At 40.0% G+C, this 24,526-nt stretch overlaps 1 protein-coding gene across 1 annotated transcript in view; it reads right to left on the bottom strand.

Annotated features, from left to right (window-relative positions):
- Positions 1-24,526, bottom strand: part of EDC3 (enhancer of mRNA decapping 3) — an 85,913-nt gene that overhangs the window by 14,590 nt on the left and 46,797 nt on the right. Inside the window, exon 4 of the mRNA XM_090270017.1 lies at positions 9,896-10,231. Within this exon, the coding sequence (XP_090126143.1) occupies positions 9,896-10,231 (336 nt within the window). The remainder of the gene's footprint in view (positions 1-9,895; positions 10,232-24,526) is intronic.

Below are 24,526 nucleotides of genomic sequence, written 5' to 3'. Positions count from 1 at the left end.
AGAAAAAAAGAACTCAAAAAAATGAGGAGAGTATAAGCAGACTCTGGGACAATTTCAAGAGGTCCAATATTTGCAACACAGGTGTGCCAGAAGGAGAAGAGAAAGAGCAAGAAACTGGAAATCCATTTGAAAAATAATGAATGAAAACTTCTGTAATCTGGTGAAGGAAATAGACATGCAAGTCCAGGAAGCACAGAGAGTCCCAAACAAGACAGATGCAGAGGCCCACTCCAGGACACATCATAATTAAAATGTCAAAGGTTAAAGGTAAAGAAAGAATCTTGAAAGTAGCAAGAGAAAAGATGTTAGTTGCTTATAGGGGAATTCCCAAAAGACTATTAGCTCATTTCTCAAAAGAAACTTTGCAGGCTAGAGGAGATTGGCAAAAATATTCAAGTTGAAAAGCAAGTACCTACAGCCAAGATTGCTCTACCCAGCGAAGATATCATTTAGAATCGAAGGGCAGATAAAGAGCTTCCCCAGAGAAGAAAAACTAAAGGAGTTCATCTTTACCAAACCATTATTATATGAAATATTAAAGGGAGTTATTTAAGAAAAAAGAAGATAGAAACTATAACAATAAAATGGCAATAAATACATATCAACAATTCTGTCTAAAAAACAAACTAAGCAAACAAAGAGAACAGAGACAAAATCATGGATATGGAGAGCATTTTAATGGTTGCCAGATCGGAGGTGGGTGTGGGAAAATGGGTGAAGAGATGAGGGGATTAAGAAGTACAAATAGAATAGCCATAGAATAGAATAGAATAGCCACAGGGATATAAAGTTAGTATAGGAAATGGAGTAGCCAAAGAACTCATACACATGACCCACTGACATGAACAATGGTGTGGGCATTGCCTGAGAGAGTGGGGGCTGTTGTGTGGAGGGGGGCAAAGGGTGAAAAGTCAGGACAACTCTAATAGCATAATCAATAAAATGTAATTAATAAAAGAATAAAAAAGTACAAATGAAAAGAAACAAAGAATATGAAAAAAGACCCCGTTCCCACAGTCTCACAGTCTTACAGTTCAGTTGGAAACAAAATATATATGTGTACAAGTATCAGAGAATACACAACTAAATCGTGTTATTCTGAGCACAAGTGCAAAGTATGCATTTCAAACTAGGACCTGCAGGTAGGTGTCAAATTCTCAATCTAAACTGTACCTTCAAAGACAGGTAGGACTGTAGTTACAATGAGAAGGGAGAGAGCACAAACTCTAGGTCAGGTAGGCAAGAACCTTGAACTAAGTTCTAGAGGCTGCCTGGAGCCCAGAGACTGATGTCAGGTTTTAAAAGCCAAGTTGTTTTATGCAGGATGAAGCTGACAGGGCTAGAAAATGAGGGTAGAACGATCTTATAGAATTGATTTCAAGGGACACAGGAATCTGTTGTGTAACACAAGAAACTAAAAGGTCATTACAATTTCAATGGTGATTGTGAGGGAAGAGAATCTGGAGCCAGAATGAATACTGAGGATAAAGGAAAAGTCCTTGCCAGGGCTGCTGCCAAAGGCATCGCCACATCAGCTGTTAAATTAGAGGAAAAAAATGGCCTCCAGGGTCCTCGCTAATCATAAACGTTTATGAGGAAGAGGCAACAGTGGCCAAAAAGTTTTATGCTGGACACTTAAAGAATGGCAATTCCACTGAAAGAAATAGGAATAGTAAGGAGTCAAGGGTATGAATGATTGACTTAGCTGTGATGTGAATTTAAGGAAGATGATGGATACATTGAAATCAAACTCCTTTCTCATTCTGGCTAGGTACCTTTGGTTCTGGAATGGTAAAAGGGCACATATTCGCAAATGTTTGTCAACACCAACTCAGTTTCTAGAATGACCATCTGGCAGCTACATCAGAACCTCAGGTGTCAGTCCATATGTGCTAGGCTCCAAATTCTCCAGCCTTAGTTTGAGATTAAACTCTTTAATTAATACTCTGGCAACAAATTGCAACGAGACTTTTTGCAGTGAAAGACTGTAGGAAGCACAAGTGTTCAGCACTGGGAGAAGAGTCTAGCCAAGACACCTGTCTTAACAGTACTCCTCTAAAACCTCATGAGATTGTTATGACTTACAGCCAGACCTTCAGGACTATGACAAGTGTACACTTCATTATCCAGGCCCAGAAACTCCGAAGGATTCCATGTTAAAGGAAATGAACTGATCACTCCCTCCACTCCTGGCACTGGAGGAGTTGCTAGAATCTAAGGTTCCCCAAATCCACCAAGTCACTGTCAAGGAAGTCTGCCTGCAGGAGACAATTTCAGAAAAGAGGCTCATGAGCTCTTGCTCAATGAGAAGCTGTGGTAGCACTTCATGCAGGAACACAGGTGTGTTAGTGCAGGTATTCTAATCCCCCTCCTGGAATTTACCTCTTGATGTCTCCCTGTGGCTCTCTTAAGGCAAGCAATGTAGATGTGCCTCCCTGTAGCACGTGGTCTAACCTGTAAACACAGGATGGGGAATTGGGGTCATGCAGAGATCAAGGCAGGAGCCATGTGGATTGAGTCAATGGTTTGGGAAGGCAATGAGATCATGACCAGTTCCATAGTCTCTGAATGAGAAAAATCTTATCAAGGGCACAACAGCTACTAACGAAGGTCTCACTAGCCTCAATGTAAAACTCTTCAACGGCCACTTCTAAACTCAAAGATTTTTTTCCTGAATTCATTTTGAACACATATACAAACCTAAAGCAGATTTCCTGATTACTCTTCCTTCAGAAGTTGAAAACAGTGCTGGTCTTGAAAGCACGACAACATTTCTTGAGAGATTCTTGGTGACAAAAATCAGAGGAGGCTGCCCGGGCTCAGGGGCAGAAATGGAAGGCAAGCAGTGGAGGATTGCGACCAGCCTGAAATGGTGAAAACTGAGCCTTTCCTGAGAGCGAGATACATCCCCCGTGAAGCTCAAAGACCTAACTAGCTACCACTGTAGGTAGCTTTGATCCTTTTGGAAGTAAACAGTAACTCATTGTCATTCACTTGCTGCTCCCCAGATCTCAGCAGACACATAGTGTGGAGGCAGAGGAACATCCTTCAGGCAAAGCAGGTGGGATAACTGGAAATTCAGAGCTTGCATCAATTGTACCCAACTGCCTCCCATCTGGGCGTCCATGTACTTGAGGACAGAAGAAGGCTATACAGTGGGAAACAAATGGTAGAAGTTGATTAAAAATTCTATCCAAAATAAAGGGTTCTTGAATAGATATACTTGAGAGGAATTTACTAGAACCCAGAGAATGAAGAATTTGAAACACTTTAAAGTCATTCCTACTGAAAGATTTACTGGAACACAGATGCCATGAAAATTAGCTGAGATGAATGAGCATGTGCAGAGTGAGGAACCATAAACATTCAATACGATGACGCCACTTCTCCTGAACTGGCCTCTACCCGCCCCCCCCTTTTCTGCCACCTCTAATGCGCACACACTTCTATTATTTGTTTGCTTATACATTTGGTTTTCCTATACTCTAGGGCCACTGAGGGGCTACACAACTTACCCAGAGTATATAGAACAGTGCCCGGCACATAACAGAAATTTTGTAAGTGTTGGTGCTTTGAAATTACCCTACCAAGACAGCCTTTGCAATTCACATTTGAAGTCACATACTGATAAATAATAATTATAAACACTAGGTGCTTTTCCACATGATCCCATTTGCAAGTATTATCACATTTTACACATAAGGAAACAGGCTCAGCAGCCCTCTTTCAGGTATGGAACTCAATTCTGACTCTACAGAAGCCTCTTCATTGAAACTTTTAATAGTTAACAACTCCCTCAGCTCTCTATTCCTCAGTGTGGCAACTCTAGTATCTGCTTTCTCTGGGCTCAGCCACAAAGCACTATAGAACCGTGGACTTGGCCCACTATAAACACATGTAATCTAACTGCGACTCCCACTGCCATTCTTCCCAGCTCCTGCCTCACAGGTTTAATGCCTTTCAACTTTCTTGATCACTCAGTCTCTCTCCATTTGTTTCCAATCAAATCCTATCAAATTCCCTTTTGTCACTTCTCTCATATCATCGTGTTCCTTTCCAATAAGAGGCCCAAACCCCTGGTACATTAGTTATTTCATGAGCCCAAATGACCTTGAGCCTATTCTGGTCTCTTCTCTCATCTACCCTGAATTCTCTCATGAGACCAGTCTTCCTAGACTTAAAGTCTTCCTAAAAGAGATTTTGGATCATGTCATTTTCAGAATCCTTCAATTGTTCCCATGGCCACAGGACAAGGATGGCATTGACACACAGGCTCTCTGTGCTCTTGTTCAAAGCTACTTTAAATTCTTGCTACTCTCCAACATCAACTTTCTGCCCAGGCCAAGCCAGCCAATGGCTGATTTCCCACAGGCTCTTCCCTTACCAGCACCTGCCAGCCTACCCACAAATATCCTCCTCTTCCTATCTGCCTGATGAGATCCTGCTCATGCTTCAAAGCTTCTGTCCTGTGCCCTGTGAAGCCTGCCCTGACCAGCCCAGCCTTCAAGACCCCTCTTGCTTCTCAATACCCATTACACACTCCCTGAACTCAAAGCACATATAGTGTATTGCCATTTCCTAGTACATTTTAATAACTTGAACACAAGGACTGTCTTCAAGTGACTTACAATAAAAAGCACAGTGTTTTCAGTGACACAAAGTGTCTTAAGTATTTCTTTTGAATATTGTGAATATTGACAACATGGTGAAATGGGTTGCCCCACACTGACGAATACCTAAGGCTCCTCCCCTTACAACATAGCAGGAGCAACAGCTCTACCTAAGACACAGACAAATACAGGAACCTGTCAAGTTGAGGAGACAGAGAAGTACAACCCAAAAGAGGGAATGGATCAAGGTTCCAGTGGGAGAACTAAGTGATGAAACAGCCAACCTAACAAACGCAGAGTTCAAAACACTGGTGATAACGATGTTCAGAGACTTGACAGACAAGAGTAAGTACAACAAACACATAAGGGAAGAAGTGAAGGTTAAGCTAACTGAAACGAAGGAAAATCCATACAGAACCAGTGGTGAAGGGAAGGAAGCCAGGGTTCAAATCAACAGTTTGGGACATAAGGAAGAAATAAACAGTCAACCAATACAAAATGAAGAAACAAGAATTGAAAAAAAAGAGGAGATGCTTAGGAACCTCTCGGACAACTTTAAATATGCCAACATCTGAATCATAGGGGTGCCAGAAGGGGAAGAGTAAGAGTAAGAAATAAAAAACTTATGCGAAAAAATAATGAAGGAAAACTTTCCTAATTTGGCAAAGGAAATAGACATACAAGTCCAGGAAGCACAGAGAGTTCCAAACAAGCTAGACCCAAAGAGGACCACACCAAGACAGATCATAATTAAAATGCCACAGGTTCAAGATAAAGAGAGAATCTTAAAAGCAGCAAGAGAAAAGCAGAGAGTTTCCTACAAAGGGGTGCCTATAAGACTATCAGTTGATTTCTCAAAAGAAACTTTGCAGGCAAGAAGTATTCAAAGTGATGAAAAGCAAGGACCTACAACCAAAATTACTCTATCCAGGAAAGCTATCTTTTAAAATGGAAGGGCAGATAAAGTCCTTCCCGGACAAGGCAAAGCTAAAGGATTTCATAATCTATAAGCCATTATTATATAAAATGTTAAAAGGGACTTTTCTAAGAAGAAGATCAAAACTATGAACATTAAAATCACAACAAACTCAACTATCAACAACAAAATCTAAAATAATAAAACAAAAACAAACTAAGCAAACAACCAGAATAGGAACAGAATCATAAGTATGGAAGTCATTTGGAGGGTTATCAGCTGGGAGGAGGAAGGAGGAGAAATGGGGAAATGGTGCAGGGATTAAGAAGCATAATTGGTTAGGTACAAAATAAACAGGGGGATGTTAAGAATAGTATAGGAAAGGATGAAGCCAAAGAACTTACATGTACAACCCATGGACATGAACTAAAGTGGGGTGGGACTGCTGGAGGGAAGGGGCGTACTGGGTGGAAGGGAACAAAGGGTAAAAAAAATTGGGACAACTGTTAACAGCATAATCAATAAAATATACTTAAAAAAATATATTACGAATATTGAGCCGAGATTCTTCTTCCCTGAAGCCTTACCACTCCCCTAACCAGTATTCTTTGGGGACCTCTCACCACAGAACATAAAGTGTGCACACCCATGTAGCATTTTATAGCCAAACTTAACACACATGTGTTTGGCCACTGATAACAATTACTCAGCAGGGTAGGTTCAAGCTGGAGAAGTGTCTGAGCACCTGTGACTGTTGGAGACAGCGGCACTATCAAAGGACTCAAAGGGGCTTTCCAGAGAGCAAAGACTTGGGTTAAACAAAGACCTAAATTTAGTTGCTTTCTGAATGTTTTCCTAATTAACAGACCACCCCCACCTGCACAGCTGGTGAAGAGTATTGCCAAGAGGAGGAGTATGAGCAATTAGACAGCAATGGCTTAGGAACTGCTGACACCACTAGCATGCAGTCAGTGTCTGGAATACCAGTAGCAAGGCCTCAGAATCCTAAAACCCCAGCCATCACCAAATGGGTAGTAAATATCTTGTTCTTTTGCCTCTCTGGGGATTAATGGAAAAACACAGTATTTGAGGTTCTAGGACATGAATGCTGCAAGGCTAGACTGAGGAGTTATCCAAGTCACTATCCAGAATTGCTCATGTAAGTTGGCCCATTTCGGAGGGAATACTAAATTTTGCCATTAAATTGCCCTTCTCATACTATATTCCTTTTCCTTTTTAACTGAACCACATTCAGAAGAGGAAAGGAAATGGGCCTTAATGCCCTCATCTGTAATTTGAGAAAATTATACTAGGTAATCAAATAACCTAACAGTAACATTTTATGAACCTAGGTGTTTCCTCACATATTCCAGATAGTTTGCCTTATTCTGATCCTAACATCTGGTTAGCAGATCCAACTGGAAAAGTATCTCCAGCTATGCATTATCTGAATCGTCGGTGGCGGCGGCGGCGGCAGCCGTCCGTCTCGAGAGACGATGGTGTAGCTTCTTAAGAGTCTATCTGCACCGCCGAGAATGGTTGTGCAGTCCGACTCGGGAGTGACACGGTATCTGTCTCCTCCCGTGTTGAATCGACATCTTGCGATGACGCTGGAGTGTCCTCTCCAGTGAAGCTGAAGCTACAGAGCCTGGGCAGGGTGATATGGAGGGTCTGCTGTTGCCCATGCAGCAGACCCCCCCTCTCTTCGCAGCTGAAGGGTCCAAGGGAAAGACGGAGTCAATACAGCTTGGCTTCAGGTGCGCCGCAGGAGCTGCCGGTGTTGACTACAACGTCAAACCACCTTAGGGACTCTGGCTCCGGATTTTCTGTCGGGGTTTACTCCCTTAGCCTTTCCCCTGAAGAGGTATGCCGCAAGGCAGTGGAGGTTTTTTGGAGTCAGAGTTTTCCTTCTCTGATGTGCCCTGACTGGAAGATCGAACCAACGACACTTAGCTCGCAGGCCCACGCTCAATCCACTGAGCCAAACCAGCCAGGGCTATTATTATCTGAATAACACTCAGTAAAACCTGCTTTGAGGCATATGCCTTAGAGCTAGAGCCAATATACAAATCACCTGCAGGAGAAGCTGCTCAGCAAGATAACTGCTTGCTGGCTCCATTTCCAGTATAGACCCTTCTTGGCAAAAGAGCTCCATTTCCACTCCTCAGCACTGTTGAGAACAAAGAAAAACACTGGATGGCATGAGGTTGCAGGGCCTCTGGCCCCTCAAAGCCATGTTCCAGTGAATTGCAACTGGTCTCTACACACCACAAGCTGCCACACCTGCATTCTTAACCAAGGACCAGCACATGTGGTTAGAAGTATGTTTGTTAATGGCAGTTTTGGAGAAACACTTTCATATGAGAGGCAGGAATTTTTACTCTGGTAAATTAATGAAGTGCGTGAAGATCAAGTTGGGGAGGTGGAGTGTGTAGTTGGAGGAAATCCTTACCTTTTCCTCCGTCTCCTTCAGCAAGTTTTTCTTGAGCTCTTTCAGATCTGTGACTTTCCTGATTCTCAGTTACAGTATTCTCTCCCTGTTAACCACTTCACTCCAAGGCACGCTAACATCTCCCCAGCTCAGGAATTCCAGGGAAATCACATACTGTGTGACCAACCACCTCAGCCAGAAAGCTATCAGTCAAGGCAGTAAAAGAGGAGCAGTCAGAGGTAGACAAATGGTAGGGTCTGAAGCACTACCAGACCTAATGGATGATAGCTGCCTTTGAAAAGCTTAAAACCTGGCCACTTAAATTAAGCCTGATTCTGAACTACACTGTTTGCCTTTACATAGGTGGTAAAAATCAAAGGCATTCAGCAAGATACACTCAGGGCCACTTAAGAAAACTACCCTAGTAAAGAGTATGTCTGCTAGAGTTTGCTAGCCAAAGACAGAAACAATTTAGGAGTCTTTCTTAGCTTGACAGTCTGCTTATTTCCACATGGAAAGCATGACAAGCTTCTGTACTAAGCAAAACCAAATAAAACAGAGCCCTACTGCTGTCTACAAAACGTCACGACAGATTTGATTTTCCTCCAAATGTAATTAAGCTGTCTCCATAATTCTACCTATAATACTAGCAGCATTCAAAATTTATATCTTAGACCTGGCCTGGTAGCTCACTTGGTTAGAGCCTTGTCCCGATACACCAAGGTTGTGGGTTCGATCCTCAGTCAGGGCACATACAAGAATCAACCAATGAATGCATAAATCAGTGGAAAACAAATACTGATGTTTCTCCCTCTCTTCCCCCACCCCGTAAAAAAAAAAAAAAAGCAAATTAAAAATTTTATATCCTTTATATTCAAAACTTCAAACCAAAATGAACATTATACTTAGTTCCTTCTCTATCTATTAAAATGATTATGATTTCCCTTTTATCTTCAGATCATTCGATAATAATGGTTTTAAAACTGTATTCCAAGAAGCCCAGTTATGAATGTGGTTTGGGAGGAAGGGACAGGGATGAGGCAGACCCAGAGCTGCTTCTATCTGCCTCAAGTGTTATCTATATGTTTGAAAATTCTAATGCTAAAAAAAATTTCAATCGGTGTGTTACAAGAATTTTTAAAACACACAAAACGTGACTATTTAGTCAGGGACACTGACCTCTTTTCCCTTAAACTGTCAAATAAAAAAATGCCAACAGCCAACACAAGAGGTGTCTGGTGTGAGTGAATCACAATTATAACTATTTTTTTATCAGATCGACAAAAAACCTATTTTTTGGTGTGCTGCAGAATTTCAGTAATTCATTTATGTGTGCCATGAGATGAAAAAGGCTGAAAATGACTGGATTAGACTATTATATACAGAAACTTGCATAACTACCAAGGCACTGTTTTGTTACATGAGAATTACAACTAGCCAGCCCTCAAGGACCAGGGCTAGCAGGAGATGAAAACAGTGTAGTAAACAAATGTAGTTTATCGAAACCCTAATTTTAGCCCGTGGTTTCAACCATGCATCTTTAACTGTTTTTTAACTCCGGTAAACAATTAGTAAAACAGCTGAACTTCTGCTAAAACATACAGGCAGTAACAAGGGAGCCAAAGTGAAAACAGATTTGATTATGTGAATCTAGATAGTTGGCCCCTATGCATTTAGTTATTAATCATAACATACTAAATGAACAGCAGACCAGATCCTGCCAGATATAGGATATAAATGAACATGCAGGGAAATCAAATGCCCCACAATGGTTGGTAATTATGCTATATTGGCCATAACCTCCAAGAGACAAACTAATGGGCCAACCACCAAGCCACTTTAGTTAGTTCCTACTACAAGATTCTGACTCCGAATCTGGGTCATTCTGTTTCAAGAAGAACAGGAAGGGAAGAGCAGCCAGCGGGATGTGCAACTCACCCGTGCAGAACTCCTTGCTCACATTGTGCGGCACTGTGATCCGTCGGTAGACAATGGGCTCTGACTCCAGGATGTTCTCATCGTGGCGGTATCGAGTAGGCCTTTCATTTGGGATGCCCCGGGAACGGGTACCGCTCCTCCTCTCATAGGTATCAATCTCTTCAAACACAGCTGCCTTGTCAAACAGGGCTAGGTTCCCTTCAAAATCAAAATCTGTGTCTGGGATCTCTTCAATATCATCCCCGAAGCACTCGTCATCTTTATTCTTCATTTGGCCATTCTTTAAACCACTTTTCTTTGGAGTTGCCTGATTTGGGTGCCTGCTACTAGATGACCCTGGAGAAAAATAGGGACTACAGTCAGTGTGCCCACAGAGGCTCAGTGAAAGTAGGAAGTGCATTAATCCTTTATGTGGAGTGTTACAGGAATCAAAGCGAAGATGGTAAGCTATTCCTCAATCATATTAAGTAGCACGAAGTACCACAAGTTTCATGAATAGATTTCACATATTGCCCAAGTAACAGAATATGAAATAAACAGTACCCTTGGAAATCTTAATCAGTTCTGCCCTTTATAAAGAAACTGGTAATGACAGAGGCTTTTTTGACAAATGAATATCAAAAAACGAAAGGGTAAAAATACAGTAGTCTCTTCCCACAGGTCTGGGTGATTTCATTTTGAATGTCTGGCAGTTGTTTAAGAAATACTCCAATGTAAAAGGTCAATTCTCTTAACCTGAAGCTCACAGGAAGATACTATTCAACTGGCTCTTAATTCTATGCTCACCAAGCAAGCAACCTTCTGATTTTTGTTTGGTACCAGACTAGGGCCCAGTGGGAGGGAATCCCTGGTTTAGACAGATTACAGATTCTGAGCCAAATATACATCTCCCATGATAGGTTGGTATTTTGACTTAGAAACCTGTTCTTAGATCTTTTGGTTAATGTGATCTCTTTTCTCAGAATTTTATCACTTCTGGGTAAACAATTTCTGAACCATCAAATACTGACAAGGAACATATGTGATCCTGTACAGGCCAAACCAAGATACGTATCAGCAGCAGGGCAGTCAACCATCCTGTGTCTCTGAGACTCTATCTAGCTGCCACACATCAGTCAACTGCTCCCCTAATAGCCAAAGCATAAGACCCCACAGAATTCTCCAAACCATCCATTCCCAGAGAATCCTGAATTGAGTTTGTACTCTGATCCCCATCTGACCACCCAAAAAGGTGGACCAAGTGACTGGTATGCCAAATGGAACCTCCAACATGGTCTAAATAAATGTAAGGTGCCTCCTTTGAATTACTGAAAATACTCAAATAGAGGTTAGGATGATCCCAAGCAAACCCCTTCACGCATATCATCCCAACTATCCTGCTCTAACTCTTCTCACAGCAACTCCCTTCTATCCACTGGACCTTAGGATCTAGTTGCAGTTCTGCTAGTAACTCAATATACAATCTTAATAAACTTGTCATCCAACCTCTCAGTTTCCTTGTATGTAAAATGCTCACTGTGGTATCCCCAGCAGGGTTACATATTTAATGAATTAATCAACACCAGCAAGATTAATTACAGTAATTATTCTGAAAGATGTGCACTATGCAAATGTAACTTGTGTCCTAATCTTCCGAATTCCAAGTATTGGTATGAAAAAGGGCTGTGGCTGGCAAAAGATTTCAGCCTTTGAAAAAAACTAAGGCTGACCAAAATTATGAAGGAGGGGAAAGCTGGCTGAGCCACCATAAACGGCTTAGGTTAGTTATGAACCACTGAGAAGTTAGCCAGTGTCTGGGTTAAGTTCTAATTCCAATAATTTAATAAAAGCATTTAGTAAGAAAGAGCATGCTGTGTGCCACAGCTAGGTGCTGGGAATACAGTATATAAACAAGATAAGCTGCTCAAAAAGGGAGATATATAAGCAAGAAACTGAAATACAATGTGCTGAGTTATAACAGAAGCTTATATAAAGTGCTATAGAAATATAGATGAAAAAGCAAAGCTGGATTAGGAATGGGACAGTAGGCATGGAAATACAAAGTCAGGATGACAGGCATTAGCAACATATGTTGGCAGGGGAAGAACCAGAGAAAAGTCTAGTTTGCAAAATTATCAATGTATTGCTTGAATATTAAATCAAACCATTCTATGAGGAAACAGGTCTCTAGCCCAGTGGTCTCTCTTCAGTGGGTGCGTGCATACTCAGGAGTGCACAGGATGATCCAGTGGGAGTAGGAGTAGATACTAAATATTCTATTTACATTTTCTTTTATCTAAAACTAGTATGAAATAAAGCTTTATGAATCTAATGTATGGGTAGTGACGGGCACTCTAGTAAGTTTTCATGCCAGCCAACCACTTCCAGTACCTGAGACACCTGAAGAAAGAGCGACGCTCCATAACAAGAAGTGTACATATGCACGTCACGTGACATCATTTTTGTGTATGGTAAAATATGTGTACCATAAAATTTACCATTTTAACCATTTTTACATGTACAATTCAGTGGCATTAAGTATATTCACATTGTTGTACAACTATACAAATTTTTAACTAAAGCATACAAAATGCGTAAGTGGCTTAAAAACATCCCTATAAAGAAACTATGTATTAAAGATAATATTAATAATGCAGTCCTAAGTGAACAAAAGAATGGCAGAGCTAACACTTCCCCTAGTCCTTTTTATAGGTCTTCTTTAGCCAGCAAGAGGCTTTAAAACTAATCTAATCAGATTTAAAGAGATGAGCTCTTAAATTAAAAAGTATCCTGGTTATTCCAAACATGAATCCATATGGACCATCACTGATGAACTTCGCCCTAAGTGAAATGCACTACATCAGGAGTCTACAGACTAGAGAGTCCTGGGGCCAAATCCAGCCCACTACCTGTTTCTATAAATAAAGTGTTATTGTTTACTTATTTACATGTTGTCTAAGGCTGCTTTTGAGCTACAAAGGCAGAGCTAAGTATTGGAGACAGATACCTTATGGCCTGCAAAGCCTCAAATATTTAAAATCTGACCCTTATAGAAAGTTTGCTCACCGGCTCTGTAATATACCTCTTGAGGTATTCTTTCTAGCTATGACTGCCATTGAAACAAAAAATTTTAATTAGCTGAACCTGTGACCAGTTCTTTGAATATCTGCTTCATTCAAGTGTTAAGTGTGTCACTTACTAAACTATTGTCTTTGAACTTTGCACTCACCCTTTGTGATGTGGAACTACCCTACAAACTACATTTTTCCTTCCTTAGCTGGCTTCCTGTTGGGTTCCACCACCAGCAGTATGTACGTGAAGAGACTGGAAGGAAGGAGGAAGAAGGAAGGAAGAAGAGACCTTGTCTTTTTGGCTTGCTATCTGCACCAGCACTGCCTGGCAGCTGGTTCCAGTCTCCAGCTTTCCTTTTGGACGTGCGTAGACACTACCAGCTCCACTGCACCCCCTCAGAAGTGCTGGCACCAGCTCTGTGAGGCCCCTTCTCTGAACTTTGAGGTTCTGATAACCCCAGCCTCTTCCCTTTGTTTCCCCTTCCTCGGTGACTCTCAATCTTCCAACATTTACTTAACCAATCCCCTATATTAATTTCTTCTGAAAGAACTAATGGTTACTATATTCCTTAGTGGTACACCAAGATTTTAAAAATTAATGACTCACAGTTAATCACTCTGTTCTAACCAAATAATTTTAATAAGAAAAAATATTTTTAAATATTTGAATAAAATATTACTGTAAAAATAGTTCATATTTATTTAATACTTTTTAATTTGTACAGGTAAAGACCTTTTTGAATTACAGGCACATAGACATACAGAGAAATAGAGCTTATAGTTTCAATTAAAAAATCTCAAGACAGAGGTAGAGACTAAACACAGAAATATAAACACCAGTCCAGATATCAAAGAGCTGATCTTCTCCCAGTGGGCATAGAAATCTTAACTGATTTGAGCACAAAGTAGACAAATAATCAGAAAAGACTTCTAAAAAACTAATAAAGCCAAGTTCACAGGTAATGCTGGTGCTGTACGGTAAAGTGGAAATTTGAAGAGGAACTCTCACTCTTGTTTCATAAAACTTAATTATTGCTTGCAACTTTTATAAAAAACACACATTTCTTTAGTAATCAAACCTAAATTCAAATAACTGGGGGGAGGGGAACGGACAAAGCAGATTCTCTGTTGTCTCCCACTCAAAAGAGATTAGATATGTAGAAACATTAATCTCTATAGAGATCAACAGGTGTTCAAACCATAAAGCCAAACTCCCATTGCTACTACCAATGAGGAACAGCTTAGCTGTAAACAAACCAAAAACAAAGCAAAACCACAAAATTAATAGACAGGAAAAATACTAAAAAAACGGAAAGTCAGCCGAGTTCTATTGCAGTTTTGGATCCATCCCTGGGAGCCAAGAAAAGATACACCTGGGACTCATCTTCATCTGCTCTTGAGATGCATCACTGGTTCTTTTTTTAACAGATTTACTGAGGTATAACTGGAATGCGAAAACCCGCACATACTATATATATTTAATTTGATTACTTTGGACATATGCATACACCTGTGATGCCATCATCACAATCAAGGTAATAATAAACATGTCCATCACTTCTCCCCACTCCAAAAAAGTCAATGACTTACAGTAAATCACTCTGTTCTAATCAAATGTTAGTTTAAGAAGCAAAAAATATTTTGCACCACTGAACCATATTTTAAACCAGTAAAATATTACTGTAATAATAGTTCATGTTTATCTAATCCTTTTAAATTAGTACTTCTGTCTCATATCTAATGTACAATATATAGTATATACGTAGGTATAGAATATGTATTAATAAATTGATGGTCCAACCAAGAGTTCTTATCAATGTCACAGAAATAGGTTAAGTTCTAAAGGAGGAAGTGCAAGAAACATAATGAAATATCATTAATATTATGAGTTAAATACTTCATGCTTGTTTTAAAAGGTACTATTTAGGCCAAAGCATAATTCCTTTGAAGCTGAATATAGTTTATTTTTAAGAAAGGATTGGAGGTGGTCTACATGAGTCTCTTCATTTCAGCCAACTGTATTGATAATCACATCACTGCTCACTAAATCAAAAACACCATTTCACTCATGGGAGCATTCTGATTGGCCTTTCTTTAATATGCATTCATTCAAAATAATTTTCATTAAGCATATGCTGTTATCTATTGAAATCTGTGCTAGGTGCCAGCAGTCAACAGTGAAAAATATCAACACCACTCCAGTCTTCACCTAATGTTACAGTCATCCCCTTACTATCGTTTATAATAACTCCTGCAGACCCACTAGTCAAATTGCCTGCATTTTCCAACACAGCACCCTCAACAGCCCTTGCCACAGGTAAGGAATTTTAGAGTGAATATTTTTTTCCATTGGCAGACTCTGCTGTTACCTATCCAACATTCAGACCCCTCCACCCTAACAACAAAATCAATTTTTAATCATATACTCTCCTCCCAGGTGAGAAAGCTAATTTCTAATCAATCTTAGTTGTGCTAATGCCAATAACTGATTGAAGCATGGATATGCAAAGCTATACTGCCCAGGCAGAGAGAATGGGGCCAAGGCTAAGATGGGAAAGATCTTGCAGCTGTTTCCGATAAAGTTGTCCTCACTCCTGACGAGCTCCTGGTTCTCTCCATTAGGCAATTCTGCCACCCAGGGGACATCTGACCATATCTGAAGACATTTCTGGTTGTAACAATCGGTGGTGGTTGCAGTGCTACTGGCATCTAGTAGATAAGAGTCAAGGGACGCACAGGACCGACACACACACACTCTCCCTCTCTCTCTCTCTCTCTCACCTGAGGCTGAGAAATTAGGCTAAAGATGACACTCTGGAAGAGGCGGTGTCCTTTCTCCTTGTGAAGAAGGTTACATCTGAATGAGGCACTTGGCACTGCTGAGCCAGCTAGCATGTGTCTGAGGACAGAGCCAGCACACAGAGGAGGCGCCAGAGAACCAGGCGGAGCCCTCACTATATCATAGACAGCCAACCTCTGTGCTCACGGTGACAGTGCTGTACTATGTGAGCACAGTTAGAGCGTCCTAACTGATACACTAGTACACTACCTAGTACAGTACCTTCACATCTACCATGAGCTTTTTCACAAAGATTGCTTAATTAATTCTTACAACACTCTAAGGTATTAATAAAGTATTAAAGAAACATGAAAATACTTTAAGATGGTTATTATTGTCTACAGTCACTTACTAGCTGAGAGTGAAGGAAGGAAGACACTATAAACTCCCCACTGGTTACCCTGCAGAGCCTATGCACCTGGCACCATCTTAGGCTTTCATATACACACTACCTGTTTGTCTTCAAAACAACCTGATTAAACCCACCATTCTACAAATGAGGAAACTAAGGGTGCCTTAAATTTTCACAGCTAATAAATGTGAGTTGGGATTTAAACTTTGATCTGTCAAATTCTCAGTTCCATGCTATTTCCACACATAAAAATGTGGAAACGAGTAGGGAGACCATGTAACCATGGTAGACCTAAGCAAAGCTAAAAGAACCAGCAGAGGGGATTATGTCTAGAAAATGAGCATACAAGGCAAAGGCAAAAAGCCTATTCAACACAGCACAATGGTAAAAATGGAATTAGAAAACAATAGGAAACAAGTAGTCCTTTTTAAAAAATAACTTTTTGTTAATGAATATTCATAGTGGATAATGTAGATGTTGACTTAACATTTTGACGTTTCCTTTTAGTTAAAAATATGCGTCCATCTTATGAAGTTTTGTATCCTTCTTTCTTAGTAGGAGCATCTCACCGTTTCAAGCAAGATTTTTCTAAATATTTTGTGACTGCTAAATTATAGATACCATATTGATACAGAGTGGGGCAAAAGTAGGTTTATAGATGTTCCTATGGAAAATGATAATATAAGAATAAACTTGTATTTCACACAGAACTGTAAACCTACTTTTGCCTAACCTGTATATATACCATACCTACTTATGCAGTTTAAAGCTATTTCTCATTTTTATTGTTACGGACTAGCCCAAACACACCACCTGTGATTACTCCAGATGGACAATCACTTGCATTTGATCACCTGTAGCAGCATGGGTACTGTTCATCTAGCACTTAGTATCCTACTTACTTTGTTCTGTAGTTATTTGTGTTCTTACACTAACTTTCTAAGTAGCATATAAACCAAAAGGGGACGGAATTATGTCATTCAGACCTGTCACCTAAAACTATGGCTAGTCCTCTGTAAGTACTTAAACCTCTACTGAATTAAGGAATAAAAAGAGTCATATTAAAAAACAAAAAACAAAAATCCCAAACAAACAAAAATGTTAAAAGTCTAAAAGGTTATAAAGAAAAGGCAACTTGAGATTAACTATGAGAAAGAAAGGGAGCCTCCCATCACAAAACTATGCCAAGTATGTTGCGTGACTGAGAAGGACAGGAAGATGAAGTTGTCAACAATAATACAAGGAGTATAAAGGGCTTCACAGGAAAGGGCTTCATATCTAGTGTGGACTGAAAACAAGCTCTCCTGGACTTACCACAATGACAAATGAAGACAAGCAATTAATCAATGGGAGAGAAGACAGTAAAAAAAAAACCAAAATGGAAAACCATTTTTGGCTCAGCCATAAGGACTCTACAAATATAACTTGCAACCAAACCCAGAGCTATGTCTTTAGAAGGTGTCAGGTTATTTTGTTGTGTTCGCTGTGAATACAGATCTTTCATTCATTCATTTGATAAAGACTAAGGACCTACAATATTCCAAATACTGTCAGGAAAGCAGAGAGAGAAAAAAATTTCCAAGAGGAATTATTGACATCAAAGGTCAACAAGAGAAAGAGTGTGAAATAACGAATGGCGGTTTAACATGCTCAGTTGTCACTTATTCCTCTCTTTCCTCATACTTTAATACAAATAGCAGGAAAACCTAGATGAATAAGCTGTCTCAACACTTGGCTTGGCTTACTTAGCCCAAAGGGCCTGGCTCTGTATTAAACTGGTCCTTGGTCACTGGAAAAGAAAAGTATTTCTCTTGGAAAAGATAAACAGTGCTTCCCAGATTTTTTTTTTTCTTTTTTCTTTTTTTTGGTGGAAAAGGAAAGGGGGTTTATTTAAGTTTTACAGATTCAGAATAGTGGCGGGTTTCTACCGTTTTGTACCATTCCCTTTAAAACACCCAAAAACACTTGGTACTGCCTCCTCCTGCCAAACGAGGCCAGTTTCAGAATATGCCAGTCAGAAGAACAGAAGTCCACGGCTCAGTATTCCTGGTCACAGTTCAGCATTTCAGGCATCTCCCACTAATCCCAGCCTCATCAGCCATGCCACCGTGTTCTCCAGGAAGGTTTCCCAGTGGGTCTCCTGTTTCTTACTCTAGACCTTGTGGTAGACTCTCTCCAGCCACATGGCTTCCCCCTTACACCCCAGACCACCTAGCTGACTCCCCCTACCTGCTTTCAGACTGTGTGGCTTCTCTCACAACCCAGATTTCTTTACCTTTCAAATGTGTTAAGACTGGAGGCTGGCAGTCTTCCCATTGCCATTTTGCTGTCAGCCTTTGGCAGAGAAACCTTGGCCAGGATAACTTATAACAAACCCATTGTTGTACAACCCTCAGTGTCACTTATTTATTGGTTTTTGTCACACACATATTGTAAAGGGAAACTCTGTCCTGTACTTAACATGATAAAAGGCACCTAAAAGTCAAATTGCAAACATTTTAGTGCCAGACTCAACGGGCTGCGTGAGGAGGTGCCTGAAAATACCTGGGACCTTCTTTTCAACTCTCAAATTCTAGGCCCTGGTAATCAGTCAACTTCTTGGCCTCCAGCAGCAGCACCAAAATTTTCAAGTCTGTTGGAAAAATAAAGTACATCCAAGGAGGTTAAGAGGTCATGGTAGGACCATGACAACTTGGCAAAAAATAACTTTCTGATCTGTGGTGAGCTCACTTTCACAATGAATAGATCATATACAAACCTGTATCCTTAGAAGAACTCAAGTGGTTTCTCTCTGCTCCCTGAGACTGGTGTTCTATTCACATACTTAAAAATATTCTGAGTGTCAGTTCAATGACCAAGGTCATAGAAACTATTCTTTATACTTTCCCCCACCCAAAGGAAGAGATTAAATCTACCTATGCTAAATCTCTCATCAATGTTGGATTTGGTAACAACAATCAAGAATCCCCTCAACAGTTCATTACTAACCTTGAAAGAACATTTAAAAGCCAGAATTGAAGAGAAATTAAATTCCTATAGTTTCATCAGTCTACTAGTCTCAGCATCAATGTTCATACACCAGAATTCTATTTATAGATTTCTCGTAAGAAATCTAAATCTCTATCTCTTCATTCATCAATGAGGAAAACATTGATAACCTACATTACAACCATGGTGGGAAGAAACCAAAATATTACCTTGGGATCCTTAAAATACTACATAAATACCAAGTAAGTCAATCTCTGGCAGACTTTACTACTTACCTTACAGGGCTACCAAACAGATAATAGATGTAATTCTACATATAAATAGATGTAATTCTATCATCTATCACAAACCAATTCTAAGCCACAGACATTTCCCACACAATCTGGATTCAGAAAAAGTTCTCTGAAACAGAATACATTTTTCTGCCCATAATCTATTTATCATATTTACATGCAGTTAATCTAGGAAAATGGAATAGAGCAAATAGTAAAAGAAGAAGCAGCATCAGTCAAGAGTATGTGTTTGAGAGTGACTACACTTTTTAATACACCAAAGTAAATCATTAAAGATCGAAAAAATTACTTGTTTTGAAGTCAACTGCAGTCTTTCTAGAGAGTTGCTATAATTGTTAGTAATGGAAAAAAAAAGAAAAAATTGATAGTCATTCCATAACATCCAGCAATCACACTCCTAGGTATTTACACAACTTATCCGAAAACTATGTCCACATAAAACCTGCACACAAATGTTTATGGCAGCTTTATAATCACCAAAAGCTGGAAGCAAGCAAGATATCCTTTAATAGGTAAGTGAATAAACAAACATCTATACAACGCAATATTATTCATCAATAAAAGAAAGTGAGCTATCAATCCACAAAAAGAGATGGAAGAATCTTAAATGCATACTATTAAGTGAAAGAAGACAGCCTGAAAAAGTTACCCTACTGTGTGACTTTAATATGTGATGCTCTGGGTCAAAAAGGCGAAGGGATTGAGAAGTACAAATTGTCAGTTACAAAATAATCATGGGGATGTCAAGTACAGCACCGGGAAATGTAGTCAATAATATCCTAATAACTATGTATGGTGACAGGTGGGTACTAGAAATATCAGGGAATCACTTCGTACAGTATGACTGTCTAACCATTATGCTGTACAACCTGAAAGTAAATAACATTGACTGTAAACTATAACTGAAAAATAAAAATTAAAAAAAATATGTGATATTCTGGGAAAGGCAAAACCACAGAGGTTGGTAAAAAGATCAGTTGTTGCTGGGGCAGGAAGGAGTGGTCAGGAATGAGAGGTTGTGAAGGGAAAGGGGGAAGAACTGAACACGTTAAACGGGATTCTGTATGATGCTATAACAATGGACACAAGACACTGTATTTGTTAAAACCCACAGAACTTTAGAAGCCAAAGAATGAGCTTTAATGTACATAAATTATTACTATTATTTTTTAATGTACACAAATTTTTAAAAATCACTGAGGAGGCTGGAGGATCTCAGGATGAAATGTGGAATATGACAGAATTTGTTATATGAAACAAGTCAATGAAGAGGGTGAGGGTACAGATTAGTAATTCTTTTTTTTTTTTTAATTTTACTTATTTATTTTTAGAGAGGGGGAGAGAGGGAGAGAAACATCAATATGCTAGAGATACATTGATCGGTTGCCTCGCGCATGCCCCCAAATGGGGACCTGGCCTGCAACCCAGGCATGTGCCCTAACTGGGAATCAAACCAGCGACCTTTAGTTCACAAGCCGGCACTCATTCCACTGAGCCACACAAGCCTGGGCCAGATTAGTAATTCTTATGCTGCTATACACGTATACTGAAATAGAATAATTTAAATCAATGGGTGGCAAATGGTAGGAGACAGGTGTCTCATTGTTGGATGGAACAGATAAGAAAAGGAGGCTAGAATGATCCACACAGTAATGGATTAAAACTGCAGATATCAATATAAACTCATATTTAGCTTCATATAGTACAGAAATATTTATAGGTATATGTATATAATATACACAGGTTACTAAATGCACATGTATTTCCCTGCTCTGTCAACTTAAAGGGCAACACCCAGTAGCAGTGTATATACCAAGCACCCAGATCATGGTTTGTAATACCATTCTCTAATAAAAGGAAACAGGGCTCCTTAGAGACATGACTGTTTCTAGGCAGAAGATAAACCTGAAGCCTCTTGTAGTGCCAGAAAGTAAAGAACTACTGGGAAGAAACCATGCACATGAGTGCATGTCAAAAAGTGCATGCAATGGGGGTACATCAGAGGTACACAGTAGCCAACTGAAAGAGCTCCCAGTGGTCAAAGTTGAAGTGATGAGCAGTACAGAATTTAATCCGTAATGATAAAAAACAGATGACTGAATAAAGAAATACATGGGAGAGAAACCTTGGGTGCATGACTCCCCCCACTCCTTAGATGTGGGGTACACATAGTGACTTCCTTACAAAGAGCATGGTTTGGAAAGGGGGGAAAGGAGTTACTTTACAGAAGAAATCTGACACACGCTACCCTAGCCAGGCAATAAAGGTCGACGTCAAAAGTCATAAATTGACTTCCAGTCAAGATGGCAGCCTAGGTAAACACAGCTCTCCTCCTTGCACAACCACATCAAAATTACAACTAAAATATAGAACAACCATCACTCAGAACTGTCAGAAATCAAGCTGAATGGAAGTCTGACAACTATGGAATAAAAGAAACCACATCCATCCAGATGAGTAGAAGGGGTGGAGACGTGGAACAGACTGGTCTCTCACCCATGTGTGGTGGATAAAAATTCAGGGAGGGATATCTCAGGAGAGAGGAGTCCCAGCCCCACACCAGGCCCCCTAGCCCAGGGTTCCAGTGCCAGGAAGATAAGTCCTATAACTTCTGACTGCAAAAACCAGCAGGGATTGACTCAGTGGAAGAAACTTCTGGAGTCCCAAGCAATTCCTCTTAAAGAACCCACACAGGGACTTACTCAGACTCACTCCCTCTGAGCTCCAGCACCAGGGTAGCAGCTAGCACCAGTTGCATACAGGGAGGAAGTGAAGTGTTTGGCATCAAGGTGAGAGGTGGGTGACAGCTTTCTCCCAGAGAGAAAGGTGGGTGGAGGCCATTGTTCCTTTTCTGAACCCTCCCCCGACACAGCCACAGAGCTGGTAGGCTGGTGTCATATATGAGTCTCCTTCAACCTGGGAACACTGCTTGCCCCACCCAAGGAGATCCTTAGACTCCACTCCACCCAACTTAAGGGCCCACTTAAGCTGCTTTACCATATGAATGGCTGGTCTTGGCTCATGCTTCACAACTCCTAAATCCTTTCAAACAAGCAATAGCCAGTCTCAGTGAGCCCCAAGTCCCTGTACCGATTGCTAAGTGGCCCCAGGGCTGGCAATAGCAGCAACCAGCCTAGATTCACAGCTTGGCTTAGCCTGGGAACCTCCAAGCCCAGCACAAGTAGCAGCCATCTCAGATCACTTTGCAGCTCAGGCAGGGTGCTCCAGACAAAACACAGGTGGGGCTGACCTTGGCCTGCACCTCCTGGGAAACCCCAGAGCCTGTGCACCCAGTGGACAGCTACCCTTGATGTGATGTAATGTTAATGACACTTTATGTCTTTGGTCTTCCTCTCCAAAACACATAATCCCATTAAAATCATGAGAAAAACATCAAATACCAATTGAGAGTCATTCTACCAAATATCTGACCAGTACTTATCAAAACTATCTAGGTCATCAAAAAACAACGAAAGTCTGAGAAATCATCAGAGCCAAGAGGAGATTGGACTACTAAATGTAATGTGTTTGCTGGTTGAATAATATATAGACTTTAGTTAATAATAATATAGTAAAACTGGTTCATTAATTATGACAAATGCACTATAATAATTTAAGTTGTTAATAACAAGGAGAAAATATGTAGAAAAAATATATAAATGGTTAAGATTATCTCCAAACATATGAGATTATAAACTGATTGAGTATTTAAAGCTTTAACAAACAAGTCAATACTTTCGGTAAAGAAAAAAAAAGGTTGTTTTGTTTTGTTTTTTCCTAAAGAGAAAATAAAACAAGGTAGTGAAGGTTAAAGTCTAAATGCAAAGACTATTCAAGCATTATACACTTTTTCAAAGGATACAGAGGTAACAATTCAATTTCAGTCACAGGTTTTCAATCATGGTCACTTCAGATAGTTACTTAAGAAGCAATGAAGAAAAGTACCTTAAGATACTTTTTATTTTTATTTCAAAATTTCAAAAGTTTATTGATAAAATCAGGTATTTTCCGAACTTAAAAATAATGACCCTGACACCAATGCCACACAGATTCTAGTGAATCTGCTATAACTCATTATTATATAATAGGTTCACATTATTTCAGTGAATATGTTATAGAGCAAACCAGATTCTAGTGAATTAACTATGGTTCTACAATGAGCAAATAGCATTCAACAATTTGTGAGTACCAGACAAAATCAGACATCAACACACACCAGTACACACTCTCTGGATGTGCCAATAGGGACAATGAGTACAGCAAATTCACAGTTATCAGTCTGAAACTAAGATCACAGAGATGGAGACTGGTACACGGGGATCTGACGCCACCAGGGGCAGATCCAGGAAGTGCAGATCAAACAATAAGAGTCACAAAAATGGGGAGACATATAAACAAACCCCTATCGAAAGGAAAGGAAGAAGCCCCAGAAAAAGTGCTAACTGAAATAGAGGGAAGCAAACTATCAGATATGAAATTCAAAGCATGGATTATGAAAAAGCTGAATGAGCTCAGCGAGCTCAAGGAAAACTACAAAGAATTCTAGGGAAACTACAAGGAACTCCATGGAAACTACAAGGAACTTATTACTGAAAATTACACCAACATGAAAAAGGGCATAGAAGCTATCAATAAGAGCCAGGATGAAATGAAGAATACAATTTCTGAATTGAAGAACACAGTAGAAGGAATTAAAAGTAGGCTATAGGAAGCAGAAGATTAGATCAGTGAGCTGGAGGACAATGTAGGAAAAAAACTGATTTTCAGTTGGTGCAGAGACAGCCGAGGTCTGCGGTTTTGACTCTCATGCGTGGGCAGAGGTGCTGTGGACGACGTAAGATGGTGAAATGCAGCTCTGATTCTGTCTGCCCAGCTCCACCAGTGAGCCCTTGATCTGTCTCTTAGCTTCCTTTTTCCATAAGATGAATATAATAATGGACCTTACCTAATAACGTTGCGAGGGTTATATGAGCTACTCCATATAAAGCGCTTAGCATACAGTCTGACAGTCAGCAGTCAACACTATGTTAGTTTTTAGTGCCAGACAAAACACTAGAAATTCCTCCTTGTCATTTCAGAACATTACCACTTTACCACCTGGAATATGCT

The sequence above is a fragment of the Furipterus horrens genome, unplaced genomic scaffold (genome assembly GCF_987537825.1).
Source record: "Furipterus horrens unplaced genomic scaffold, mFurHor1.1.pri manual_scaffold_3, whole genome shotgun sequence".
NCBI classification, from domain to species: domain Eukaryota; kingdom Metazoa; phylum Chordata; class Mammalia; order Chiroptera; family Furipteridae; genus Furipterus; species Furipterus horrens.
This window is presented reverse-complemented; position numbering and strand designations above follow the sequence as displayed.